Raw genomic sequence first — 23,405 nt, forward strand, 5'->3', positions numbered from 1 at the left:
TTATTTTATTGCTGCTATAAGCTGGGCTATTGCACCCGCATGTAAAGTGACATCAGCACAGGTGGGTTAAAAACCAGACACTGGCGAGATCTTTTAGGAGCGAACATATCTTGTAGTAGTATACCTTTCTAATTGTTTTTTTTTTGTTTCGGATGGAAGTGCATCTTGTACTTGTGTTGACCTTAAGTGACTTCAGGTGTCTGGTAAGATACGATTTTTTCAAATGTTCTGCATTGTCTATGGTTAAAATATTCATGCTAATTGCATTTTCATTAAGATTATTTAGATTCAATTCTAAAACAATCTAATTTCTAGGTGGTATAATCGAGATTTTACAAGGATTTAACAGTTCAATCAGTGATTAGCTGTCCGACTACTGCGTATCTTGCTGTATACATTTTATTTATTTTCTGATTCAAGAGCTGATTCTGTCTTATATTCCCCCTTCTCCCCACCGTCACATTGCCGGAGAAAAATAAATCTATAGGCCATCTTTTAGTGGGGATTCTGACTCTTGTATCGTCTGTTCAATCTTAGTCACCCTAGTAGTTATTAAGTAAGTGAAACTAGTATTTATTAAGTAATAATAATAAACTAGTATTTATTAAGTAAGTAAAACTTGTTCAGAAAAGCATAATTAGATAGATTAACTTCCTCTGAAACAGGTGAATAATCAGTTTAAAATACTTTAAAATCAAGGTTGGTGAACAATATATTGGTTGCCATCCTCTGCTACAGTAGTTCCATGACAAAGAAATGGAGGAAAAACTAGAACTAGAATTTTAAAGTGGTGCTAGCACCTCCTCAAACCCCTAAAGGCTTAATTGTTACTTGGGCTTTACTGAAAATGACGTGTCTTGAAAATGAAGGTAGAATACTGGCGGAAATTAGGTAAACTATTTTCCTTAGTCCCCCAAAGTCAGCCAGACTCAACTTAGCTCTAAAGGACATCATGAGAAATCTGAGGAAGGCAAACAGGAAGGATTTGCGAAAGTACATGATGGCTGGTCTCCAGCCAAAACAAGGATGGCTGGCCCTTCACCTTTTCCCGGCTGAAGGGCCATGAAACGGAGATTATTACCGCCGATAAGGACTGTAAAGGCTAATATCTTAATGCCTTCCATCTCAACCGCTAAAGAATATATGCTATATTTTTTTCTGTGAATGCCGTTGAAGAAGCTATTAGGCTAGTTAGGGTCCCTTGGAATATATCAAGGTTGATATATCTATATAACTTTTTCTATAGAGGGAAGGGGTAGAAATTCAAGATAGCCAAATTTTATGAAAAAGAAATAGAGCATCCTGGAGTAAATGGGTTCAGGAGCTGCTGACAAGGAATGATTATAATCTAGTTGTCGCCTCCTTAAAGGTTTGGAAAAAGGAGTCTAGGGCTTCAGCAAGACAGTGCTAATTGCAAAAAATATTCGTCATTCGAGAGGTTCAAATGTATTCTTTATCAACGTCAAAGTACAGAGAAACAGAGAGCTTATTTGCAAAAGATGTCATGACTCAAAACTTCTTGTTCTTTTTACATCTTAATATTTTTCGCAAAAAGACCAATAAAGTTTAAAAAAGATACCCTAGAAATCGCGTTCTTTATCTGGTTAGATTTGTCGCTTAGCATTAGTTGGCCCAAAGCAACACTTGATCCACCTTTAAACAGACAGGCTATGTTTCTTTCCAGAAATAAGTAATAGTCTGAATAGCTTAAGAAAATGAATTAGTAGACCAATGGAAATACAGTATACTTTTTAAAACAGAAATGTAAAACTATGATTTCTCCTTTCCTTTTGACCGAAGCAGAAGACGTAACCTCTTTTTTTCTCTCATTTTCCACATATCTTTTTATTTTATATTTCTTCCTTTTCTTCTGGATATCAAAGTAAAAATTTATGATCTGAAATTTGTTAGCGACGCCAGATTTGTTTCTTGTTGTTGTTTTTTTTTTTTGTCATAAAAACATCAAAAACAAAAGATACCTTTTTTTTATAAATCCAGTATGTTCTTTCTATCTTATCTCCTCACAACTAAAAAATGTGTTTTTTGTTTTTACTTTGAATAACATTAATAATCCCTCTATTATACTGTAAACGTTCGCTATAGAATTGCACTTGACTTTATTGGCCAGAATCTGTTGGTCCCGACTGATCTACCATATTACAAAAACTTAAAAAGAACAAGAGAAATTAGCTGGATTGTTGAAATGGTTCCTTATGTAAGAAAACCACTTCCTAGTGACTCTAATTATCACCTCGCTCTGCTCAAGAATGATAAAACCCCTAAAAATGGACATTTTGTTCATATTTAATGGTTTAAAGAATATTACGGTAATGTGTGCCTAAAATATAACGTAACTTTACAATATTATTCACCCCAATTGGGACCACTTCAAACAGCGCCTAAAATTGATTTTGCGGAAGCTTTTATAAAGATTTTAACACAAGCTACCGATAAAGATACGATTTACGCTTCTTTGCTCCAAGCCGGGCGTTCAGTTATTTTACAGTTATAGTTAAATTACACAATGTATTAATGGTTTTAAAATGATAGAGGTAAAAATTGTACCGTTTTAGTAAACATTAAAGGGTATAGTAGCTTACGGGTGGTTTGTGAATCTCTCCCCCTTTCTTTTATTTGGCTTGCTTTGGTCGTTTTTATTAAAAAAAAATATATATATTATATTAAAAAAACTATATTAAAGTTAAATTATATATAATTATATTATAATATAAATTAAAATTATATTAAAAATCATATTAAAAAAAATGTCTCAGAGGTGATTATCTGCTATATCAAAAATTTATTCTCCCTTTTCTAGGGGACCTTCCACCGTTTGGGTTAATATTTTTTTTCATGTATTTCTTGGTATTGCTTTGCCATTTCTCATGCTCCTTAGTATTTTAATTGCGATACATTTTCGTTTTCCTCTAATTTCCTCTAATTTCGTTTTCCTAACTTTATAGAGTACTATAACCTTACCTCGCTGGAGAGATTCAGGAAAAATACCTTTCTCGAAAGACAGATTGACGAGCTTAGTCAGTGGAGACAGAATAGCAGGCAGAATTGCATGGATAACCCTTGTAGGAATTTTGTCTGGTCCTGAAGAGGATGATCCTTTAAGAGCATTCACGATACGAGCTACCTCAAAATCAGAAACAGAATTCAAGACCATCGACTTCAAACATGAGGTTCCAAGAAAGGCTCTGAAATCGCAACGAGAAGTTGCAGAGGAAGCAGTTACCTTTCCTGTATTAGCAAAATACGAGGTAAGCTCTAGCTGAACATCTACATATCCTTGGACGGTTTTACCATCGATTATCAGCATTGATGGGACTGAAGGCAGAGGGGGAGTATGTCTAAGAACTGAATTAATTAAATACTATTTCTTCTTAACATCCTTCCCACATTCAGAAAATTTCCTATGATAATACTGAGACTTTGCCTTCCGACACAGAGAATTGAATATACTCCTATAGGCGTTGAATTGTTTGTGATGAGCTAAAGATGGTGAAGCCTTGTAAAGCTTCCACAAATAATTTTTCTTTTTCCAGCTTTTATAGAGACCTGAAGTTATCCATGGATTCAGTGGTGCTATCATTTTGAAGTATGGGGCGCTGGACCCCGATTGCAAATTTCCACGATTCCTTCTTTAACTAAATCATAAAAGGAATCAAAAGAGTGGTTAAAATCTGAATCAGAAATCAAACTACCCCATGGTACATCAGCCAGACGAGAATTGAGTAGACTTAGCTCAGTATCACCATAACGGAAAAATGGGAGATTAGATGGTGATGCTATAAGCTGCGCTTGATCAGCACTCTTATATCGGGAAATAGCGGGAAAATGATCAGAAATATCACTAACCAGCACCAAATTATCTAAGACATCTAGTGACGAAAAAATATTATCGATAAGAGACGCTTGTGTTTCAGTAACTCGGGTTGGTATACAAACTGAAGGTAGAGTTCCCGAAGAGAGCATCATTGACAAAAAATCAATAGTTGAAGCAGAATTTTGATCTAGCAGGTTGAGGTTAAAATCACTCATAAGGATTAGTTCATAGGGATGTTTTTGGACTGAGTCCAAAACTTCTTCCAGAATTTTCAAAAACGAAGGAATAGATCCACTGGGGTACCTATAAACCAAACCCACAACTAAATACTTACACATTGATTCAATCTCAATAAATAGGGATTCAAAGATTCCTTCCTCATTTCTGCTCAAATCATTTCGGACATTATATGCAAGACGATCAGCAATATAAAGCATGAGGCCACCTCTCGCCATCTGTTTCCTATTAAGCCTCTTCATCCTATATCCTGGAATATCTAAAGGGATATCTTTTTTTGAATCCAGGAAAGTTTCACATAATCCTATAACATCAGGAGTTCCATCACTAACGATCCGTTTCTGCTCATCAAAAGACGAGCAGAGTCCCTGAATGTTAAGATGAGACACAGAGAAAATATCATCTCGTTTAGAGGAGGCAGAACCATTTAATTGCGAAACATACTTACTTTTAAAAGCCGAATTAGAATCATTACTCATCTGATTTCTACTTCCAATTGAATTATTAATAATATTTTCAATATCTAAAGGATTATTTTGTAAATCAAGTAAACGATCCCCCAAAGAGTTGATACCAGCCTGGCCACTACTCATGGTGGATGGCAGTTCCGCCCCACGACCAAGCCCACCAGACCACAGGTATAAGGAAATAATATAAGGAAAGAAGAGTAAAAAATAATATAATCAAGGTATGGATGAATAATGATAATAAAATCAAGGTACGAATAAATTAGAAAAAAACAGGGAAAGAGAAGAAAAAAGAAACAAGGAAAAACTAAGAAATAAACAAATAATCAGCACTGGTAATATAAACCATTCATTTATAATCATAATAATAATATCACCCAAATCATTATCATGCATAGACCTCACGCCAAGGAGTACTCCTCCCCCATGCCTCTCCCATTGAAAAGTAAAAACACTAAAACTCACAGTAAATGGATTTATTCTAATACTATACTGTTGGTTCCAAAAAAAAACAAATAGCAATACAATAAAAAAGACAATATTTTTTGTAGCAGAAGATACCATTACATAAGTCACTATTACTATTTTTATTGCATCGGACCATACTAACTCAACAAATATTTCAAGCAATACTTTTTTCTCATCAAGACACAAAAAGTGTCCGGGCTTCCACAAACTCACTAAAAAAAAGAAAAAAAATTATTCAGTCGTGTAATCAAGTCCATAGAATTGCCCCAGCCATTTCCTTGCCTTCGCTGTCGTTGCGTTTGAATCAGGCTACTAATATCCGGTGGGATTTCATCAAACAAAACATTTCCAGTGGCCCTTCCTTAAGGCGATGAATACATAGAGATGGTGGCATGGATCTCGCAATCCAAATTTCAAAACCTGTTTTTTCACGAATACTGGTTCGGATAGCTAAAAGTTCTGTCGATCTTTTCGAACAGACGGGGGAAAATCATTAGATAAAAAAACATTCTGATTGCCCATGATAATTTTTCCACGAAGATTTTGAGCCTGTTTTAGAACTGCCACTTTCAGCTCCCTGTTCTCCATGATAACCTTTATCAGCTTTTTTTCAGGCTTAACATCAGCTATCGTGTATTTGGGTACCTCATGGATTCCAAGGCATGACGAAATTATACTATCGAAAATCGCCTTAGCGTTTACAGTATCAATCGCTGTCACGTTCAATACTAGAATATTTTCATCAGTTTCTGTACTTTCCAGCTTCATCATTGTATGCTTTAGGCTAGATAACTGCGATTTCAGTAGAGAATTTTCATCAACCAGCACAGAAATGTGGCTCTTCAAGTTACTGGTTTCTACATCAAGGCTGATCACTTTAGGCTTAATACCTTCCACCTTCAATTTCGATTCCAATATAGATTCTTCGATCTTAGAAATCCTTTGATCTAATCCTTTAAAATTATCATTCAGCTCATTTGACGTAGTTGAATATTCTTTAACAGTCTGTAAAACTAGACTCAAACTATCAGCTATTGATTTCAATGAGATTCCTTCCATAGGACTGGATGTGAGAAAAAACTCGTCAAATTTTTCCTTCTTCCTCTTTCCTCCCATTATACAAAATAGTAATTGAACCCCAAGAAAAAAAATACTGTAGAAATATACTACCACATAAAACTCCTTTAATTACTCACTTTGCGTAATATTGGCATCTGAATCTATCAAAAAAAAATTCAACAGCAAATTAACCTTACTGAACACTAAATGAACGGTCCGACGCAAAGTAGGAGTATTTACCTTGAATGCATTCTTGTTTTGTCAAAACTTTATGAGAGTAAATCCGGTTTAAGATGTTCATTGAATGAATGCTATATGTGAACTGATATAGAGTGGAGAGATCGGGATGAAACTTGATGGGAAGAATAAGCACAAGTTCTAGATACGTAATTGACATGCTAGTCCGGATTCGCTCTCTTTGGGGGAGTTGGGGGGATTTCCAGTGCTTTGGTGAGTTCGGTGCTTACGGACGTGCTAGGACGATAAAAATTGATAGGGTCAGGGACCTTCACAAATTGATAACATATTGGAAGTACTTACCTATACCGCTAATTAGAGCTCGGAAGCTTAGTAATATATATATATATATATATATATATATATATATATATATATATATATATATATATATATATATATATATATATATATATATATATATATATATATATATATATTATATGTATATATATATATATATATATATATATATACATATAAATATATATATATATATATATATATATATATATATATATATATATATATATATATATATATATACTTGATCTACGTTGCATTGACAACGTGAGTTGTTGTGGCAACGTTTGTTTGGCTTCGCCAGGCGAAGTGTTGCCAGAGTAACACTTTTGTTTTGTTTCCTCACTTCGATTAAACGCTGAAGCTGTTAATCTGTAAGGACCTTACAATAAAGAAGTCCCCTACATGTCTTACCACTGGAACCAAAATGGTCTTACCATCAAATACACCAGAAACAGATGATTGGTTCACCAACTAGCAAAAGTTGCGAACCCCTAATTGCCGAAGATGATTATGAGCTAATAGCCGACGGTTGCCTAAAACTCCCCTATATGTCTTACAATTGGTATCGGCCTATTTTTGGTTTCAGTGTATACCTTATTACTGAAGTTGTCAATCCCTTTAAACTTTAAAACTGGTACATTTCATGAAGGAATTTTTCTATCAAAAAATGGATGACATATACTTTGATCAGCTCATCAAGAGCTGTCGACTGCCGTAGAAAAATAAAATCTATCTGTCTTAGTTCAAATCTCATAGGTCTATTTCTGACAGGTACTGTGTTGATATCTATTGTTTTTTTTTTCAATATTTCGTTAGGTTATTTTTAATTGAATTTTTGTAAAGTGGATTTAGTGAATATTCTCCTAATTCCCTATTTAAGGAAATATTATTATTCATCTTGAGTCTGATTTCAATTGAAGTCAGAGTTAATTAACCTATGAAATCATCCTAAGAGATCAGAAGCCAAAAAAGTAAGGCTGGCATTAAAAACTTGTTTTTAAATCATTCTCTTTCATTTCAATGAATTGCCTCGTTTGATCACAATTTATTTGTCAGTCCTGGTTGAACTTCGTTGAGGTAAGGATGCTAGGACTGTTTTGAATAAAAATTCATTTTAGTTGTATTGATTTTATCCTGTTGTAAGTTGTTTCTTATATATTTTTGGGTCAATGTTCCTATTACCTGAAAAATTGTTTAGGGTCGTGAAGCTATTAGTAATAGATGCATTTTGACTTTTGGAACATCTTTTCTCTCTTACAAAATTACCGCAAACTCACCGTTAAACAATTGTTCAGGTAATAGGAACATTGACCTATTTTTGTATTGCTGAAGACGGCCCTTGGACATAGGGCCGAAATATTCATTCTGATTTGTTCCCCACTGTCTTGGGGAATTCCCTATTGTTTTTCTTGTTTTTGGTGTTCGTAATGGAAAGTTAGTGTGGTCTCCGTCGCTATTTACGTCTCACTTATGGGAATCAAAAACTAACTAATGAACACACATTTGTAATCTTTCTTCTGAACAAAAAGTGCAAGACTAGGAGCGAGAAACCTGTACAGTTATGCGATGTCCTCAATCTAATTGTTATTTTAAAAAAAAATCCCTTTTTGGGGTGTCCCTCCTTTAGGTCTCCGTTAGGTCTACTCAGAGCAGTTTTTCGAATCTGCACCCCTAAAAGAAATTGTTCCCAGAGGAGGTACATTGTAGAAATTGAACGTTGTTTGATAATTTGGATGTGAAGCGTCCGGAAAGTCACGAAAACCGAAAGTTTCGGGAGGACAACCACCTCGTCCTTGTTCAGTGCAATGAAAAAAGGAAAATTATCGGAAAAAAAAACAATCAAAACAAACAATGTGGCGAACAAACAAAAAAAATTATACAGAGAAGAAAACATCCAACATGGAGAACCAACACAAATAAGAAACAAATAAAATCCAAAATTAGTAGAATCTAATCAATGTGTGTCTTTAACCACTGTGATGCGATATAGCAAACAAATATAGAATGTAAATGCAATATTTTGTCATTTATAGTAGCAGGAGCGTATCCAGGAATTTTGTAAAAAAAAAAAAATTAAAAACGTATCAATAGTTCGTTCATATGCATTTTGTAACGTTTTTACGAGCTGGGTAATTTTTTAGGGGGAGAGAGGGATCAAACCCGATAACCCTTCCCTTCTGATTACAGCCTTACACGATAATGTTCTATACGGATAACAGTGTTTTTTTTTTGTTTTTTTTTATAACTTATGATAATATGTTCTTTCAGAATGTTTCTTATGCCGATGATGAACCTAAGCAGAAAACTTTTCGTCCCTAGCCCCATCCGTTCTATTATTAGTTCTATTAGTTCTCTTCTATTATTAGTTCTACTCCCATCCGTTCTATTAGTTTCCATAACTATTTTGTTTTCCTTATTTTTATCCCCAGTTTCCCAGTTTATTTTCCCATTGTTCAATGAGTATTAATACTTGTCATTTCTGATAAAAGTGCAGTTAAAAGCTTTATATGTTTGTCAAAACAGTTTTTTTTATAAATGATTACATGAATAAAATTGTTCTTATGTTCAATTTGTGTTTTATATGTTATCAATGTAGCCTGTAGCTTAGATGAAGAAGGGAAACTGTTTTCATTGTATAGTAGTGCTGCCCACTACCCAGTGCTACGCGCAGATGAGAATATTTCTGAGTCTGAATTAATCTTGTTAAAACATACTTTTTCATAAACTAGCTCACCACGTATTCAAAGCCGTATCCAGGACTTTTTTTGGGGGGGAGGGGGTGTCATATGAATGAAGAAGAAGGGGTTTGCCTTCCGTGTCTGGCTGTCTCAAGAAAGGGTTTTCTTTGCTTGTATTCATAAGACAGATTTACAAGTCACAGCTTTTCAGTTTTTTAGGAGAAATAGATTTCACCTGCATTTTTCAGTCTAATTTTTGAGTCAGAGGCATATTTCTGGAACTGTTCAAGCCGAATGATACGGACCTTCATGCATTGAAATATTGCTGGGGTGCCACGTCTCATAAAAAGCTGATTCAAGAAATTAGGAGGTCTGGATGAAAGCTCTTATCTGGGGTTTTTTAGACGAAATTTCTCAGATATGCTATCATAGCACTTTTTTCGACAAAAGGTAGCTTCATGCTTCTGATCCTGAAACCCGCTTTATTATTAGTAGGTGTTTCATTTGTTTTTGGCCTCTCTAGCTTGAAATGGTTATCACCTCGTTTTGGTGACCAGCAACAGAGAAACGCTGCTGTTACGTTAGCAATCCTCACAATTATCTCCGTGTCATAATTGCAATCTTCCGTTAGAACACCGTCAAGATATCGAAATTCGTCAAATTCTTCAATTTTTAAATGCTAAACATGAAGACCAGCCACGAAGTTATAACTATTGAACATGACTTGTTTTGCTGGCATTGATCTTCAGGCCAGTGGGGATCGCCTTCTCTGCTATCTGATCTATATTTTTTCTGCATATCTTCTTGCAAAGGCGATAGAAGAACTACATCATCTTTAAAATCACTGTCGCAGAGCGACAGCTCATAATGCATTTCAATTCCTTTACGAGTGTTGTAAGCTCTTAAAACCATTTCAATGACTATAGCAAAAAGTGTCGTGGATAAGAACGTCCCTGCCAAACAAAATTTTGACAAAAATCCATTAGTGAAGCCTTTCTCAGTTTACACTGCGCACAGCTGTTCCTAGTAAATATTTAATCATAAGTACAATTTCAAAGGCAATTTTATAATTCAGTAACATTTCTATCATAGTTCCACGTGGAATGAGTCGAATTCTTTCAAAAAGTCAATAAAATCAAGCAATACCTACACTTATTATTCAGTTGCTTTTCAAACATTTGCTTCAAGTCGAAACAGTAGGTCAGAGCACGACCAAATAGGAAGGAAGCCATACTGCTGGTGTCTAAGCTATTCATTTACTAGCAACTGTATTCTATTCCAGATAATCTGGTAAAGTTTCTTGCTGCCGGCGGACTGAAAAGTAATTCCTGTCCAGTTATCACATACTGACCATTTCCTCCCTTTAAGCAGTTTAAAAATAACACTCTTTCCATTTACAGGATATTGTACCATCAATCCATACTCAGAATAATCCCTCAAAATATATTCATTTACACAATATATGACTAGAAGTTGGGTTGGATATCCATATAAGATTATTGGCTTTGAAATAGAATAAACTAGCCCAACATTTTCTTTGTTAATTGGGATAAAACCAAAAAAGCAAATTTACTTTTTGGAAATGAGTTTGACTTTTTTATTAGGTAGGATAAAATGTTCTGAAGGCAAAAATTTAGTTAAAGGCATTTTTAATATTGGTATGAATTTTGACATACGAAGAACAAATCAATTGAGAAAAAGACTATGCCAAACGAAGATTACTTCCAGCCAATGAATAAAGCGAAAAGACTGAGCAGATTTTTGGCAAAGACTTTAACTAAACCTAAAATAACAGACTTAAACAATAAACCTACCTTAAAATGTTAATTTTTTTTGCACTTAGGACAGCTTAGAGGAAAAAAACAGTGATAGTTACAGATTGCTGCTATTTATTAGGCATTGAAATCTAGTTAAAACTAATACAATATTTGGCCATAAAATAGCCCATAAGTTAACATAGTGTTCACATGATGGTAAGACAGCTAACCTTATTGATTATGTTACAGGATCAATACAAGATACTAGGGTATATAGGAGTTCTGTTATTGATTCTAAAAGTAAAGATCATCATCTAGTAGTGTCTAGGTCAATTTAAAACTGAAACTTAGGAATGGTAACTGCCTTCCGGGAAGTTTTGACGTTGGTAGACTCCAGAATGAGAATTTAAGAGAAACTTTCCAGGGAAAGTTGAATACTAAACTGGGGAGTTTAAAATTTGACAATGTAGAAGATGGAAGAAATAATTTAAGAAACTAATTTTTAAAGTCGTTGACTGTGTCTTAGGGAAAAAATTTAGAACTACTGCTTTTTTAAGATAAGATACATTTTATTTTAAAAATGTGTACAAAACACTACAGCACCTGCTAAGAAACCCCCAGAAAGTTTGTTGGCAGCAGGTCCTCTCTACTCTAGTCTCTAGATCTCTCCTCTAGTCTTCTCTACTCTATATAGCACTAAATAAACCTTTAACCTCGCTCTTTACGTTAAAGTATTTTTAGTAATTTCAACTATTTATTCTACGGCCTTTGTAATTCAGGGATCATTCTTAAGGAATTGGGACAAAATTTTAGCTTTAGTATAAAGAGCGAGATATTGACGAGGGGGTGAACCTTCTCATATACGTAATAAAAACAGGTGAATACAGAACTTTGTTACGTAAGCTAATTCGTAAGTTACGTATATCTTTTACTAATAAAAACGTTCGTTATAAACTAAAAGTTCTAGTTGACTTTTTAAGTAACCAAAAAATTGGAAAGCAACTAGGCCTCCTCTCCTGCTCCTCTTTTCCTCAAAATCCTTTGATCAAAACTATGAGAAAGCTGTTTAGCCAAAAAAAATATGCAAATTTTGTTTTAATTGTTCATCTGCGGAGAGCCAAAATCAAAACATACATTAATTCAAAATGTTAAGAAATTAAACAAAAAAACAAGTTTTTTAATTGAAAGTAAGGAGCGACACTAAAACTTAAAACGAACAGAAATTACTTCGTATATGAAAGTGGCTGCTCCCTCCTCAACACCCCGCTCTTTACGCTAAAGTTTTTTACTGTTTTCAAAAGTAGAGTTGAGAGAAAGAGTCAAACTTTAGCGTAAAGAGGTGGAACTTTAGACCGCAGCTCTATAGATTGTAAGCAATCGTTTGATTCAGCTGATAGAAGAGCTTTAGGTCCAATCCGTGTATGGTATACCAGATGCATACATAAAAGTGATCACTGCTATGTATGCGAATAACAATGCTGCGGCCAAGGTAGGAAGTAAGATTAGTAGCTGGTTTCGTATTAAATCAGGAATTAATTGGGTTTGTGTTCTTTTCCCATTTATATGGGTCATTTTGATTAACTTTATCCTAAAGAGCACAGCCAAGAAAATGGAAAACACGTAATATAAATGGGGAAGTAAAACTCTCCCAGACTTGTGTTATGCTGATGATTTAAGCATCCTACGTGAAAATGTTAGCGGAATGAGTTAATTTTTAGATTCTGTTGAGTTCAGGTTGCAAGAGTAGGATTAAAAATTAATGTCAAGAATACTAAGTCGCTAAAACTAGGAATAACAGAAGTTGAAGAGGTTTATTTGGTCAGCGAGAAGATCTATTAAGTGACCAGCTTCGCTTGCCTAGGTAGTATTCTTAGTAAAGACAGTGGATGCAGTAATGATATTAGAAGTAGAACAGCCCAAGGGGTTTTTCACAATTGAAAATAGGTGGGAAAATTCTAGAATAGAAAATTCCTAGAATAGAAGTTATTTATAGAAATTTATGTTGTTTGGGATACCCAACTGACCGGCAATATCTCAAATAGTAAGCTGTACGGAAAAACTAGTTCAGTCCCACTTTTTAGGGCTCTAATAAAATAAAGGATGAGATAGCTGCCGCACTTCCTGGGGATGAAGGATGACAAATTGTCAAAGATTGTCTGTGTCTGCCAACCGTCTAGGGCTAAACAATAAGAAGGTTTAGATGGAATAATTTCATAAAGATATTTGAAATTTTCATAAAGAAAGATTTAAGGGAAATGGGCACTTCTAGGGAGACTTTGAATTGATTTGTATGGAAAAGGTGCGTACAGAACTTTTTTAGCCTCATGTGGCCTGGTGCTGCAGGGAGTTAGTAGCTTAAGTACACCAAATACAGGGCAACTGATAATCACTAGTTTTTTTAGGTATAAATCAGGCTTTGAAAAGTATTAAGGATATTCGAAAAATCCATCCGGATCAAAAGAATGGATAGATATCTTCAACAGTTTAGCACTTCAAGCAAATATATCGTCATAGAAATTCGGCAATGCTCTATGGTTTAGAATGCAGGGAAACGAAAAGCAAGAAAAAGAGGAAACAAAAACACACTCCATCAATTAAGAATAAGCCAGAGAAATGTATTCCAGAAGTGAGTTCAAGCCAAGTTTGAATGGTAAGTTTGTAATATTTATTGCACAAGAACAACACAAACACATACTTCGAATTTGGCCCTGAGCCTTACACAGCACGGTAGGAATAGAAAAAAGTAATTCAGAAGTTTTTTTTTGCAATTTTCCTTAGGCAATCAGATGATTGGTGCTTTTCTGGCTGACTCAGGTGGTCTGACATTCTTGAAAAGAAAGTAGCATTATTTCATTTTTGTTCCCATCATCTCTATCATTTTAGTCACAAGATAAATTATCGCTGTCCTACAAGGGTGTTTTTCTGTATCAGTTCTGATTAATTCAAGCACTGGGGTTCCAATAAGTAACCTAAAAGGAGATTAGTGTGACCTCAGAAACAAGTGTCAAAATGGATCCTTTGCATTTCTGGCAGATGTGTCATCGAAGGAGCTTTTCCTGGAACTTCTTCCTCTGAGCCAAGCAAAACTAACGATACTGAAGCCCATCACATAACAGGAACTGTGGAGGGTGACTCTCTTTGCCCTGATGGTCAATTTTGGCTGAAAGTAGTTTATTTACAAGCTTCTAGTCAACAGAAAAGTTAAGTTTACGATGAATTGAACTCAAGAGAAACTTTTATTTCAACCAAAATTTCTTTGCATGAGCGAAGTAACATTAACGGTACTGAAGAGCAGAATTTTGGTGGTACGGAGGATCCTAGCTTTCTTTGCCTTCATGGTCAATTTCGGTCTGAAGAAATTTGTTCACCAGCTTCAAATTAACAGAGAAATGCTAATGTTGATGATGCATCCATCAGCATATAAACTATAAGTTTCTCAGCACAAGAGAAACTTATAGTTCAACCAGAAATTCATATTTTGAAGTTATACAGCTTCAAATAGTAAAAATAAAAATTCAATATTGGCATATGTAGAGTGCGGTTTTGGATATATAGAGGAAAAGATGTGCATTATACAATTGATAATTGCTAGGTCTCTTGGTCTGCTAAGCTGCCTAGCGTGGGTTTTTTTTATATCAGTGTTCTGACTTTATTTTAACTTTGCCCTTTGTTTGCTACAGATGTTTGAATTAACTACATATTAAATAATTTTTTTTTGTTCTTTGTGATTTTCAGTGAAATAGCCATTTATAATAGTTTTAATTCAGTAAAAAATAACTTTCTCTGTGTACTTCATACTTATTCTCAGAGATAAACAGAATTTTTCTGCTAATCATATAATTACTTAATCTTTGAATTATAAACCGAATAGTTGTGGGCAAGTCAAGTCATGACTAATTGCAGAAAAAGCCAAGACAGATAGTCCAATTGAGTGGGCATCCAGTCATGGCTAATTGTAGAAAAAGCCAAGAGAGATAGTACAATTAAGTGAGAAGAAAAGCATGGCATTAATTTGCCCCCCTTACTTGGCGTCGAAGTTGTAGCTAAATCGATTTTCAAACTATCCCAACTTTTATTGGGATATTTCAGGACTTTTCTGGAATATCCACATAGATTCGTATTCTGATTTTTTCTGCTTATGACATAATCAGCTAATCTCAATCTCTTGGCTAATCAGCTAATCACATTTCCTTGTAATTTTATCTCCATTTTGAAATTATTTTCTGTTATATTTTGCTAAATTGCATAGTCAATGTCTCACGGAAATAAATTATAGAATAAAAAGATAGTCAGTTTAATATAGGAACAAAGGGTATGCTTGCATTGATTAAACGACGAGATACTTATTTTAGGGTTATGTATGACAAAATCAGTTGGAAAAGGGCAATCAAGGTATTTTTTATTTAAGAGGACTCGATAAGAATTATTTTTATAAAATTTACCTATGTATCATTTTTCTTTTCTTACCCTTAATAGATGCATTCATTATGATATATTTGAAATTTGTGTATTATATTCGATGTTAAGCACATGTAAATTGAAATTGAAAATTTCCAACTAATATTTACTTATGATTTTGTAATTATTTTTTTGCCACAATAGACTACTAAATGTTTTGGCAGGTCTATTTAAAATATTGCGGGTGTAACCAATCCGATATGTCAAATTCTAGAAACAAAACTGAATGTTTCATAATAAATTCTGAACTATAAAATATAAGCATTGATATTATGCTTTTGCCGGCACTTATTTCATAGTTAATGCTAACTATGTTTCACATATATGTCGTTTTTTACAAACCATATAGATGGTAATAGCAAATTCTTATAAATGACTGATCTGTTGTATTTCCAATACCTGCGTGCCATCACAACTTATGTTGGTGTTGTTTGGATAAAATTAACGAGTGAGTATGATGTCTGAGCACACAATATCTATTATTTGTTCCTTCAACTCAAACATAACAATTAAAATCAGTTCTTGGCAGAACCGATATTATTTTATCAACATTTTTCTGTGATTTCATTTATATTATAAACATTTCAATAGCATTTACCCTTATTCATCCTTTCAAATAATTTGTTATCATTTCGCTTAAAAGGAAAGCGAAAATTTCACACCTACTTTTATTTATTTTTTTAACCCTTGATCACTCTTTAACTGAGTGTTATATGCTGCCAAAATTTCATTTATAATCTCAATATTTTGTTTCATATACTATTTTTTTCTTATTATGTTGGTTTTACCGTTTTCTTGAAGCAATTAATGTATTAATTTTTTTTACTGTTCACTTTTTGCTGTTCAACTTTTGATAAAAATTTTACAAATTTCAAATTTGGATGGTCTGTTGATACCACACTATAAATAAAGTCCATGCCTTATATAATATTGCCTCTGGGGTTAATAGAGCTCCCCAGAGCTTTGAAGAAAGGGGTGTAAGTTGTGTCTTAGGGTAGCTGGGTTGACCTCAGGCAGCTAGTTGCTGGGGTGTTCTGTTACGAATAGTATTATTTAGTAATGGAGAAGTGGATTTTCTTGACGAAAAAACATGCATTTAGGATTTTCACAGATGTGGGAACGCTTCTTTACCCTTTTTTACCATTGTAGAATATTCATTACTGTACAAATTGTAAAATTTGAGTCTTGTTTCAGAGTTCAATGCGTGAACAGCTAAAATTAGATATTTTATGAACATTACTAAATCAGTGAGTTTCTTCTCAAGTGAATTAATTTAATATTTCACAATACTTGGCTTGGGATCATAGAGTCTTTTAATCCTGACCTAAGCTTCATAATTAATGCAGTGACCTTGCTATTTCGCAACAATTGGCTTGGAATCATAGAGACTTTTAATCCTGACCTATGCTTCATAATTAATTCAGTAGCCTTGTTATTTCGCAACAATTGGCTTGAGATTGTGATGACATATAACAATGACCTATTTTTATAAATTGTACGGTTTAATTGTGTGGTGGTTAAAAACAGGTGCCTTGAAAAGATGCCAAGTATTAGCGAACAATCGGAGGATCTCAATGACTTTGAACTTATATATACACCTGTATTAAATTTTGTCCAAAGTAATTGGGTGAATTTGATTTCTGAGAAGGAAATTTTTGAATATGGAGTGGATTTTTTTGCTTCACCAAAAATAGTTAGAGCTAAGGCTGATTTATGGTCGAAACTTGCGCCTGATGAAATTCCCAATCGCCGCAGTGGTGCAAAGTCTGTAACCAATAATAATAAGGACATGTTCGATCCTTTGAAGGAGTGTGATGAAGCTAGCATTACTATGCCAACTTATGTTATTAAACTTCCAACTGAAGTTCCAGTGTTGCCGGCCGTGGCCTATTCACAATTAGCCTCTAAAGTTTCCAAAGTTCATCAGCTTGTTCAAATTGTGTCAGCAAAGTTGTACAATTATAGAATTAATTACCCTCAGTTACCAGAACCTGTAGGCTCTAATCGCCAGTCAACCACTATTGTCATCTCTCAAGTGCAGTCTCATTTATCGGATCCTATTAAAAGGAAAGACGCTATTGATAAAATCAGTTGCCATGAACTTGTTTCCAGTATTCGCCCTGTTCACGATAAGTGGTATGTAAATATTGACAAATCTGCTGCCGAAGACTTCCGTGCATCTGTTCCCGTCATTCTCGCCGGTAGGTCAACCAAAGAAATTTTTAAGAAATATTCGGCCATTATAAAAGGTGTTCCAGAGGATTATGGGGTTCTGTCCATCACAAACTGTAGCGGAATTGTTGCTGCCAAAAGACTGGGCTCTTTGAAGACAGTTAAGCTTGATTTTGTGGATTCTTTTGCTAAAGCTGCTTATTTCAAAGACGTTGTGCGAATCGGTTATGAATTCTTTAGACTGAGCGAGTTTAGGGAAATTCCAAAGTATTGTTTTAAGTGCCGATCGCCCAATCACTTCCTGTCTTCTTTTCCTAGTCCTGCGCTCAAATGTGCTCGTTGTGCCGGCCCTCATATTAGTACGAAAGAAAATCCATGCAATGCCACACCAAAATGTGCCAATTGCAATGGTGAACAAGTATCCTTTAGAATGTTATGCTCCGTTCTCCGTGGTCTTGCAAGTCAACAAACCTCTAAATGACTTTACAAATTTCAATCATATTGCACAATATCAATCGCACAAAAATAAAGATGTTTATATTGACGATCCGTGCGAGAACTTTGACGTTATCTGCCTGCAAGAAACCTTGTTAACTGCCTCTAGCATAAATTTCCTTCATCGAAGCTCTGTTCATTCGGTTTTTACTTCTGATGCAGTTACCATGCGTGGCCGCCCTTCTAGATGTCTAGCCTTTATTTTTTTTTTTTAAAGTATTAATCTTTCAAACCCATCCCTTTTTTATTCGGATAAGAACATTCTTGCTGTTAGAGTAAATAGTACTGTGTTTACTAATGTCTATCTTCCATATAAAAATAATACAGTGGAGTCAATGAATAGATTTTCTATTATATGTAAGTTTTTAAAGTCCGTGATGAATCGTATCAAGGAAAATAAACTTGATTTTATAGTTCTTGGTGACATTAATACGGATTTGGATGAGCACAGTTATTGATCCCGAGAAATATTGGAGTGCATGCCCCCTTACGTGATTCTAAAGAAAGATTTATCATACTGCTACATCCATCAATCTGGTAGTGTTCCTAATTTTGATCATATAATCAGTTCGACACAGCTAGAATGCTCGATTATTCATGTTGATATCGAGAGTGATGATATTGACCATCTATCGCTTTCATTTACTACTAAACTGAAACATAACCTTTGCAATGTTGCCCTTATTGCGAATTCTAAATGGCTTAAATGTAGTAATTGAAAAAGAGCCGATATTGCTTTATGCATATTGTCTTTATCTACATTGCTTAATTGTATATGTGTGCCTTATCATATACTCCAATTGCAAGTAAAGGGTAGTAAGCGTGATCTTGATAGATACTATGATGACATAATTAGATGTATGAAAGAAGCTGAAAAAATTGCGGTTCCCGAAGAGCGTATTCGTATAAAAACACAGAAATCTATATGGGCTGCCGATCCGTAATTAAAGAATTATAAAAATAAGGCAAAACTTTGGCTTCGAATTTGGGTTGATTCTGGTAGACCTACAACGGGGTCTGTTGCGGATATAAAGCAGAAAACAAAGAATGATTGTAAAAAGTACCTTAAATCCATTCGTTATAAGGGTATGAAATTTCCAGCCTCTAAAAAAGATTTGTCTAAATTGATCAATTCTGAGAAGCTGGATAAAAGTGATCTTTATAATAGTGATTCAATTTCTAGTTCAGCTTGTTTATTGTTACTATTCGGAATGTTTACTATTCGGGAATTTTTTGCAAAATTAATCTTTTCGTGCGGTCACATTATTCTCGGTTACTTTCTAAAATTCTTCCACCTTCGCTTCATCAAGGCTATATTATTCCAGTATCAATAACTGCTGTTGAAAATGCAATTAAGTAATTGAAACCTTCATCCATTGATATTGATGGTATTAGCGTAAATAATATAAATCCAAAGTGTGTTGTTCTTTTATTTCATTTGCAGTTGTTGTTCCAAATGTGTTTAACATCTTCTCTGGTTCCGGATAGCTTTCTTTGTGGAACGGTCACCTCAATTCTAAAGCGGGGAAAACTCCCTTCTCAATGTTCATCTTATCGCTCTATAACCACTACGTGTAACTTGAGTAAAATCCTTGAATATATTTTAATTCCTCATTTAAATGAAAATATAAATTTCGGATCGAATCAATTCGGGTGTCAATCTGGTATTGGTTGTCAACATACACACCGTGTTCTTTCTTCCGCCCTTAAGAATAGCATGGCTGAGGGGTCACAACTTTATATATGTACTTTGGATCTTTCTAAAGCTTTTGACAATGTAGTTTACAGTCAAGCTTTTTTTTCCCTTTTTAATAATGGTGTAAAACTTTCAGTTATTTTTCTTCTTCGTTTTTGGTATGAGAATTCTTTCCTCTGAATTAATAAATCTGGATCTCCGTTTGTCCGTTTATGTAGGGGTCTCAAACAGGGAGGGTTTTATCACCTAGTATATTCAAAATGTGCATTTCTGGTATTATAGATGAAATTAGATCAAATTATTTTATTGGACTCTCAGGTGTTTCTTATCTTGTATATGCGGATGATCTTTTACTTTTGTGTAAAAACAGGCAAGGTCTCTCGTTTATGGTCTCAAAAGTTTCACGTCTATTTTCAAAAATTGGTCTTTCTCTTAATGTTGAGAAATGTGAATTTCTAGTTTTAAATGGTCTGACTTCCTCTAATGCTCCCTTAGCTTGTTGCGGTTTTTCTATGCCCTTTGTTTCCGCCTTTTCGTGGTTGGGTATTACTGTTACGAATTCAATTTCTTGCCTACGGCAGTGCACTGTTCGTGATGTTCAAAAGAAAATTCAAATGGGCTATTCAAAGATAGTTGCTAATCGAGGGAAGTATAATAGACGTGAACTGGGTAGGCTATTTGCTACATTCTGTGATCTTTCTCTCCTTTATCTTTCTGGTATTTATCTCCTTCTAAAGAAAAAATATGTTAATCAGATTCGGACTTTTTATTTCAGATATTGTAAATTTTTACTTTATCTCCCCCCTTGGTATAACAATAGGAAGATAATTCGCAAGTTTGATGTCCCTGACAAGTGCAAAGTTGGCTCTCCTGCATGGAAGGTTGTCGGAATCAGCTTTTTATCGTTTATTACCTCATCATCCTTTGGTCCATCTGTACGGTTAATTTCATTGTAGCGTAGTGTTTCTCTATTTGTAGTGTATTTTATTTGCAGTGTATATCATTTTTTTTCTTTTTGTTACTCTACAAGTGCCATAACTTGTTATGATGAAGGTTATAAATAAATTATTATTGTAATAATACCCTAAATACATCCTAATATATAGCATCAATATTTTGTGTTTTAGAGTTTCGTTTACTATAGAGCCGGGTCGCTCACAGGGGTTCCGATGGTGAAGTTTGGGCTATATTATTTTACAGGATATCGGCGATAGCAAATCTTTCTTAGTGTCTCTTTTAAAATGCAGTTGAGTATAACCTTAACTCTATGAAATAGTTTTGACTGGAAAGTTTCTGCAAATTGAAATATTAGTTGAGAAAGGGAGTTCGCGAAATAACACGTGTGAAATTTGACGAGAGAATGTTTGCCTTTCTTGGGCTTCTCCTTGGTGGCTTTGTGTGTACACAAGCTAATACGCAAAAATTTATTGGAAGAGGAAACAACTTTGAAAAAGGAAAACTTATTGCACTTGCGAATTTAATGCAAAATCTCAGAAATAGTCGGAAAAAATGTTTCAAAGCATAGGACACAAAAGAACCACCGCCCTCCTTGCTTATTTGCCTATGTGTATATGACGTAAAATTGGAAGTATTAAAGTTTAATATAATGATATATGATTATTAGTGGAATTTTAAGAAAACGGGAAACATTTATTTGGACTTCACAATATATAGCAAGCATTCTGTTTTATTTAGACCTGTGTGATATTTGAATATTTTTAAAGGAAGAAAATTCCTGAAAGAAAATGTCACAGTAGATGTAAGAATGTCTGTATTTCTTAGCCTTTCTCCTCTGGGACTTTATCTGTAGCTGAGTTAAAATATAGGGATGAAAGTCTTATATCATGATTTCCTATGCTCAAATGTAGCTAAAGAAAACTAGAAGAATTGTATAAAACTTGACATTATTGTAATATGAATTTTCTTTCATTTCGAAATCTGTGATGTTTAAACATTTTCAAGAAAAAGGAATATGTTAAGTAATAGACGCAGCAGTGGATGAGAAACTGGGGAGTATCTCTCTCTTCTGGTTTTTCCCATTTGGGAATTTATGTGACAACGAGATTAAACACCAAGCAGCAAAATGTTATATCTTGACGAGTGATTCACAAATCCACTTAAATTATACCGGAGACTTGGCAAATTCATAAAAGAAATCAAGATGCCTTCGTTGATGGTTAGCCGTCACTTCTTATTGCGAGATGGAAACCAAATTAAAAAAATGGCCATTGAATACAAATTTGAAAAATTTATATATATATATATATATATATATATATATATATATATATATATATATATATATATATATATATATATATATATATATATATATATATATATATATATATATATATATATATATATAAATATATATATGTATATATATATGTATATATATATTTATATATATATATATATATATATATATATATATATATATATATATATATATATATATATATATATATATATATACATATATATGTATTTATATATATATATATATATTTATATATATATATATATATATATATATATATATATATATATATATATATATATATATATATATATATATATATATATATATATATATATATGTGTGTATATCTATATATATAAAAATAAGTTGTCTGTCTGTGTGTCTGTCTGTCTGTCAGGTGACGTCATGTTTCTGTGTCGACTGACGTCATGAAGTTAGTTGTCGTCATTTTTGCTATGACGGTGACGTCATTAAAGATATTTAGTCATGAAGTTAGTTGTCGTCATTTTTGCTTTGACGGTGACGTCATTAAAGATATATAAGACATATGTTCACGTAAAAATCTATTAATGTTTAAGTTTAAAATGACTGATGAACTTACAATGGCAAAAGCCGATGAAGATGCTCAAAGAGTGTATGCCAAAAAACTTGCTGCTGATAGAGAAAGTCAGAAAAGAAAGCGTGCCGAGGAATCAAAAGAACAGCAAGGAAACAGGCTTGAGGCTGATAGAGAAAGAAAGAACAGAAAGCGTGCCGAGGAATCAAAAGAACAGCAAGGAAACAGGCTTGAGGCTGATAGAGAAAGAAAGAACAGAAAGCGTGCCGAGGAATCAAAAGAACAGCAAGGAAACAGGCTTGAGGCTGATAGAGAAAGAAAGAACAGAAAGCGTGCCGAGGAACTAACAAAGCAACGCGAAAGCAGACTTGCTGCTAAAAGAGAAAGTGAAAAAATAAGGCGTGCCGAGGAATCACAAGAACAGCAAGAAATCAGGCTTGATGCTGATAGAGAAAGTAAGAAAAGAAAGCGTGCCGAGGAATCACAAGAACAGCAAGAAATCAGGCTTGCTGCTGATAGAGAAAGTAAGAAAAGAAAGCGTGCCGAGGAATCAGAGCAACCTGAAAGTTATCGCCTGGCTTTCAGGTACAGCCCAGTCGATGATTATAGCTTGAGTAGATGTGTTCAAATCGGGACAATGTCTAAAATTTGTCCCTATTGCAAGGCCTTGAAATTCAATCGTGAAACAATGGGAATGTGTTGCGCCTCAGGAAAAGTTAAA

At 34.0% G+C, this 23,405-nt stretch overlaps 1 protein-coding gene across 3 annotated transcripts in view; it reads left to right on the forward strand.

Moving 5' to 3' along the window:
• LOC136027455 (uncharacterized) overlaps nucleotides 1-20,946 on the forward strand; it is a 58,531-nt gene extending 37,585 nt beyond the window's left edge. For 2 of the 3 annotated variants that reach the window (XR_010617598.1, XR_010617599.1), the window contains 3 exons: nucleotides 2,964-3,266; nucleotides 13,444-13,691; nucleotides 20,638-20,946. Coding sequence is in view for 1 of the 3 variants with exons in the window: in XM_065704737.1 (XP_065560809.1) it covers nucleotides 2,964-2,973 (10 nt within the window). In the remaining 2 variants the exon portion in view is untranslated. Of the gene's footprint in view, nucleotides 1-2,963; nucleotides 6,621-13,443; nucleotides 13,692-20,637 lie in introns of those variants that run through there. The other variant, XM_065704737.1, reaches the window with a different exon arrangement.
• Nucleotides 20,947-23,405: the final 2,459 nt, after the last annotated feature.

This window comes from Artemia franciscana, chromosome 5 (genome assembly GCF_032884065.1).
Source record: "Artemia franciscana chromosome 5, ASM3288406v1, whole genome shotgun sequence".
In the NCBI taxonomy this organism is placed as follows: domain Eukaryota; kingdom Metazoa; phylum Arthropoda; class Branchiopoda; order Anostraca; family Artemiidae; genus Artemia; species Artemia franciscana.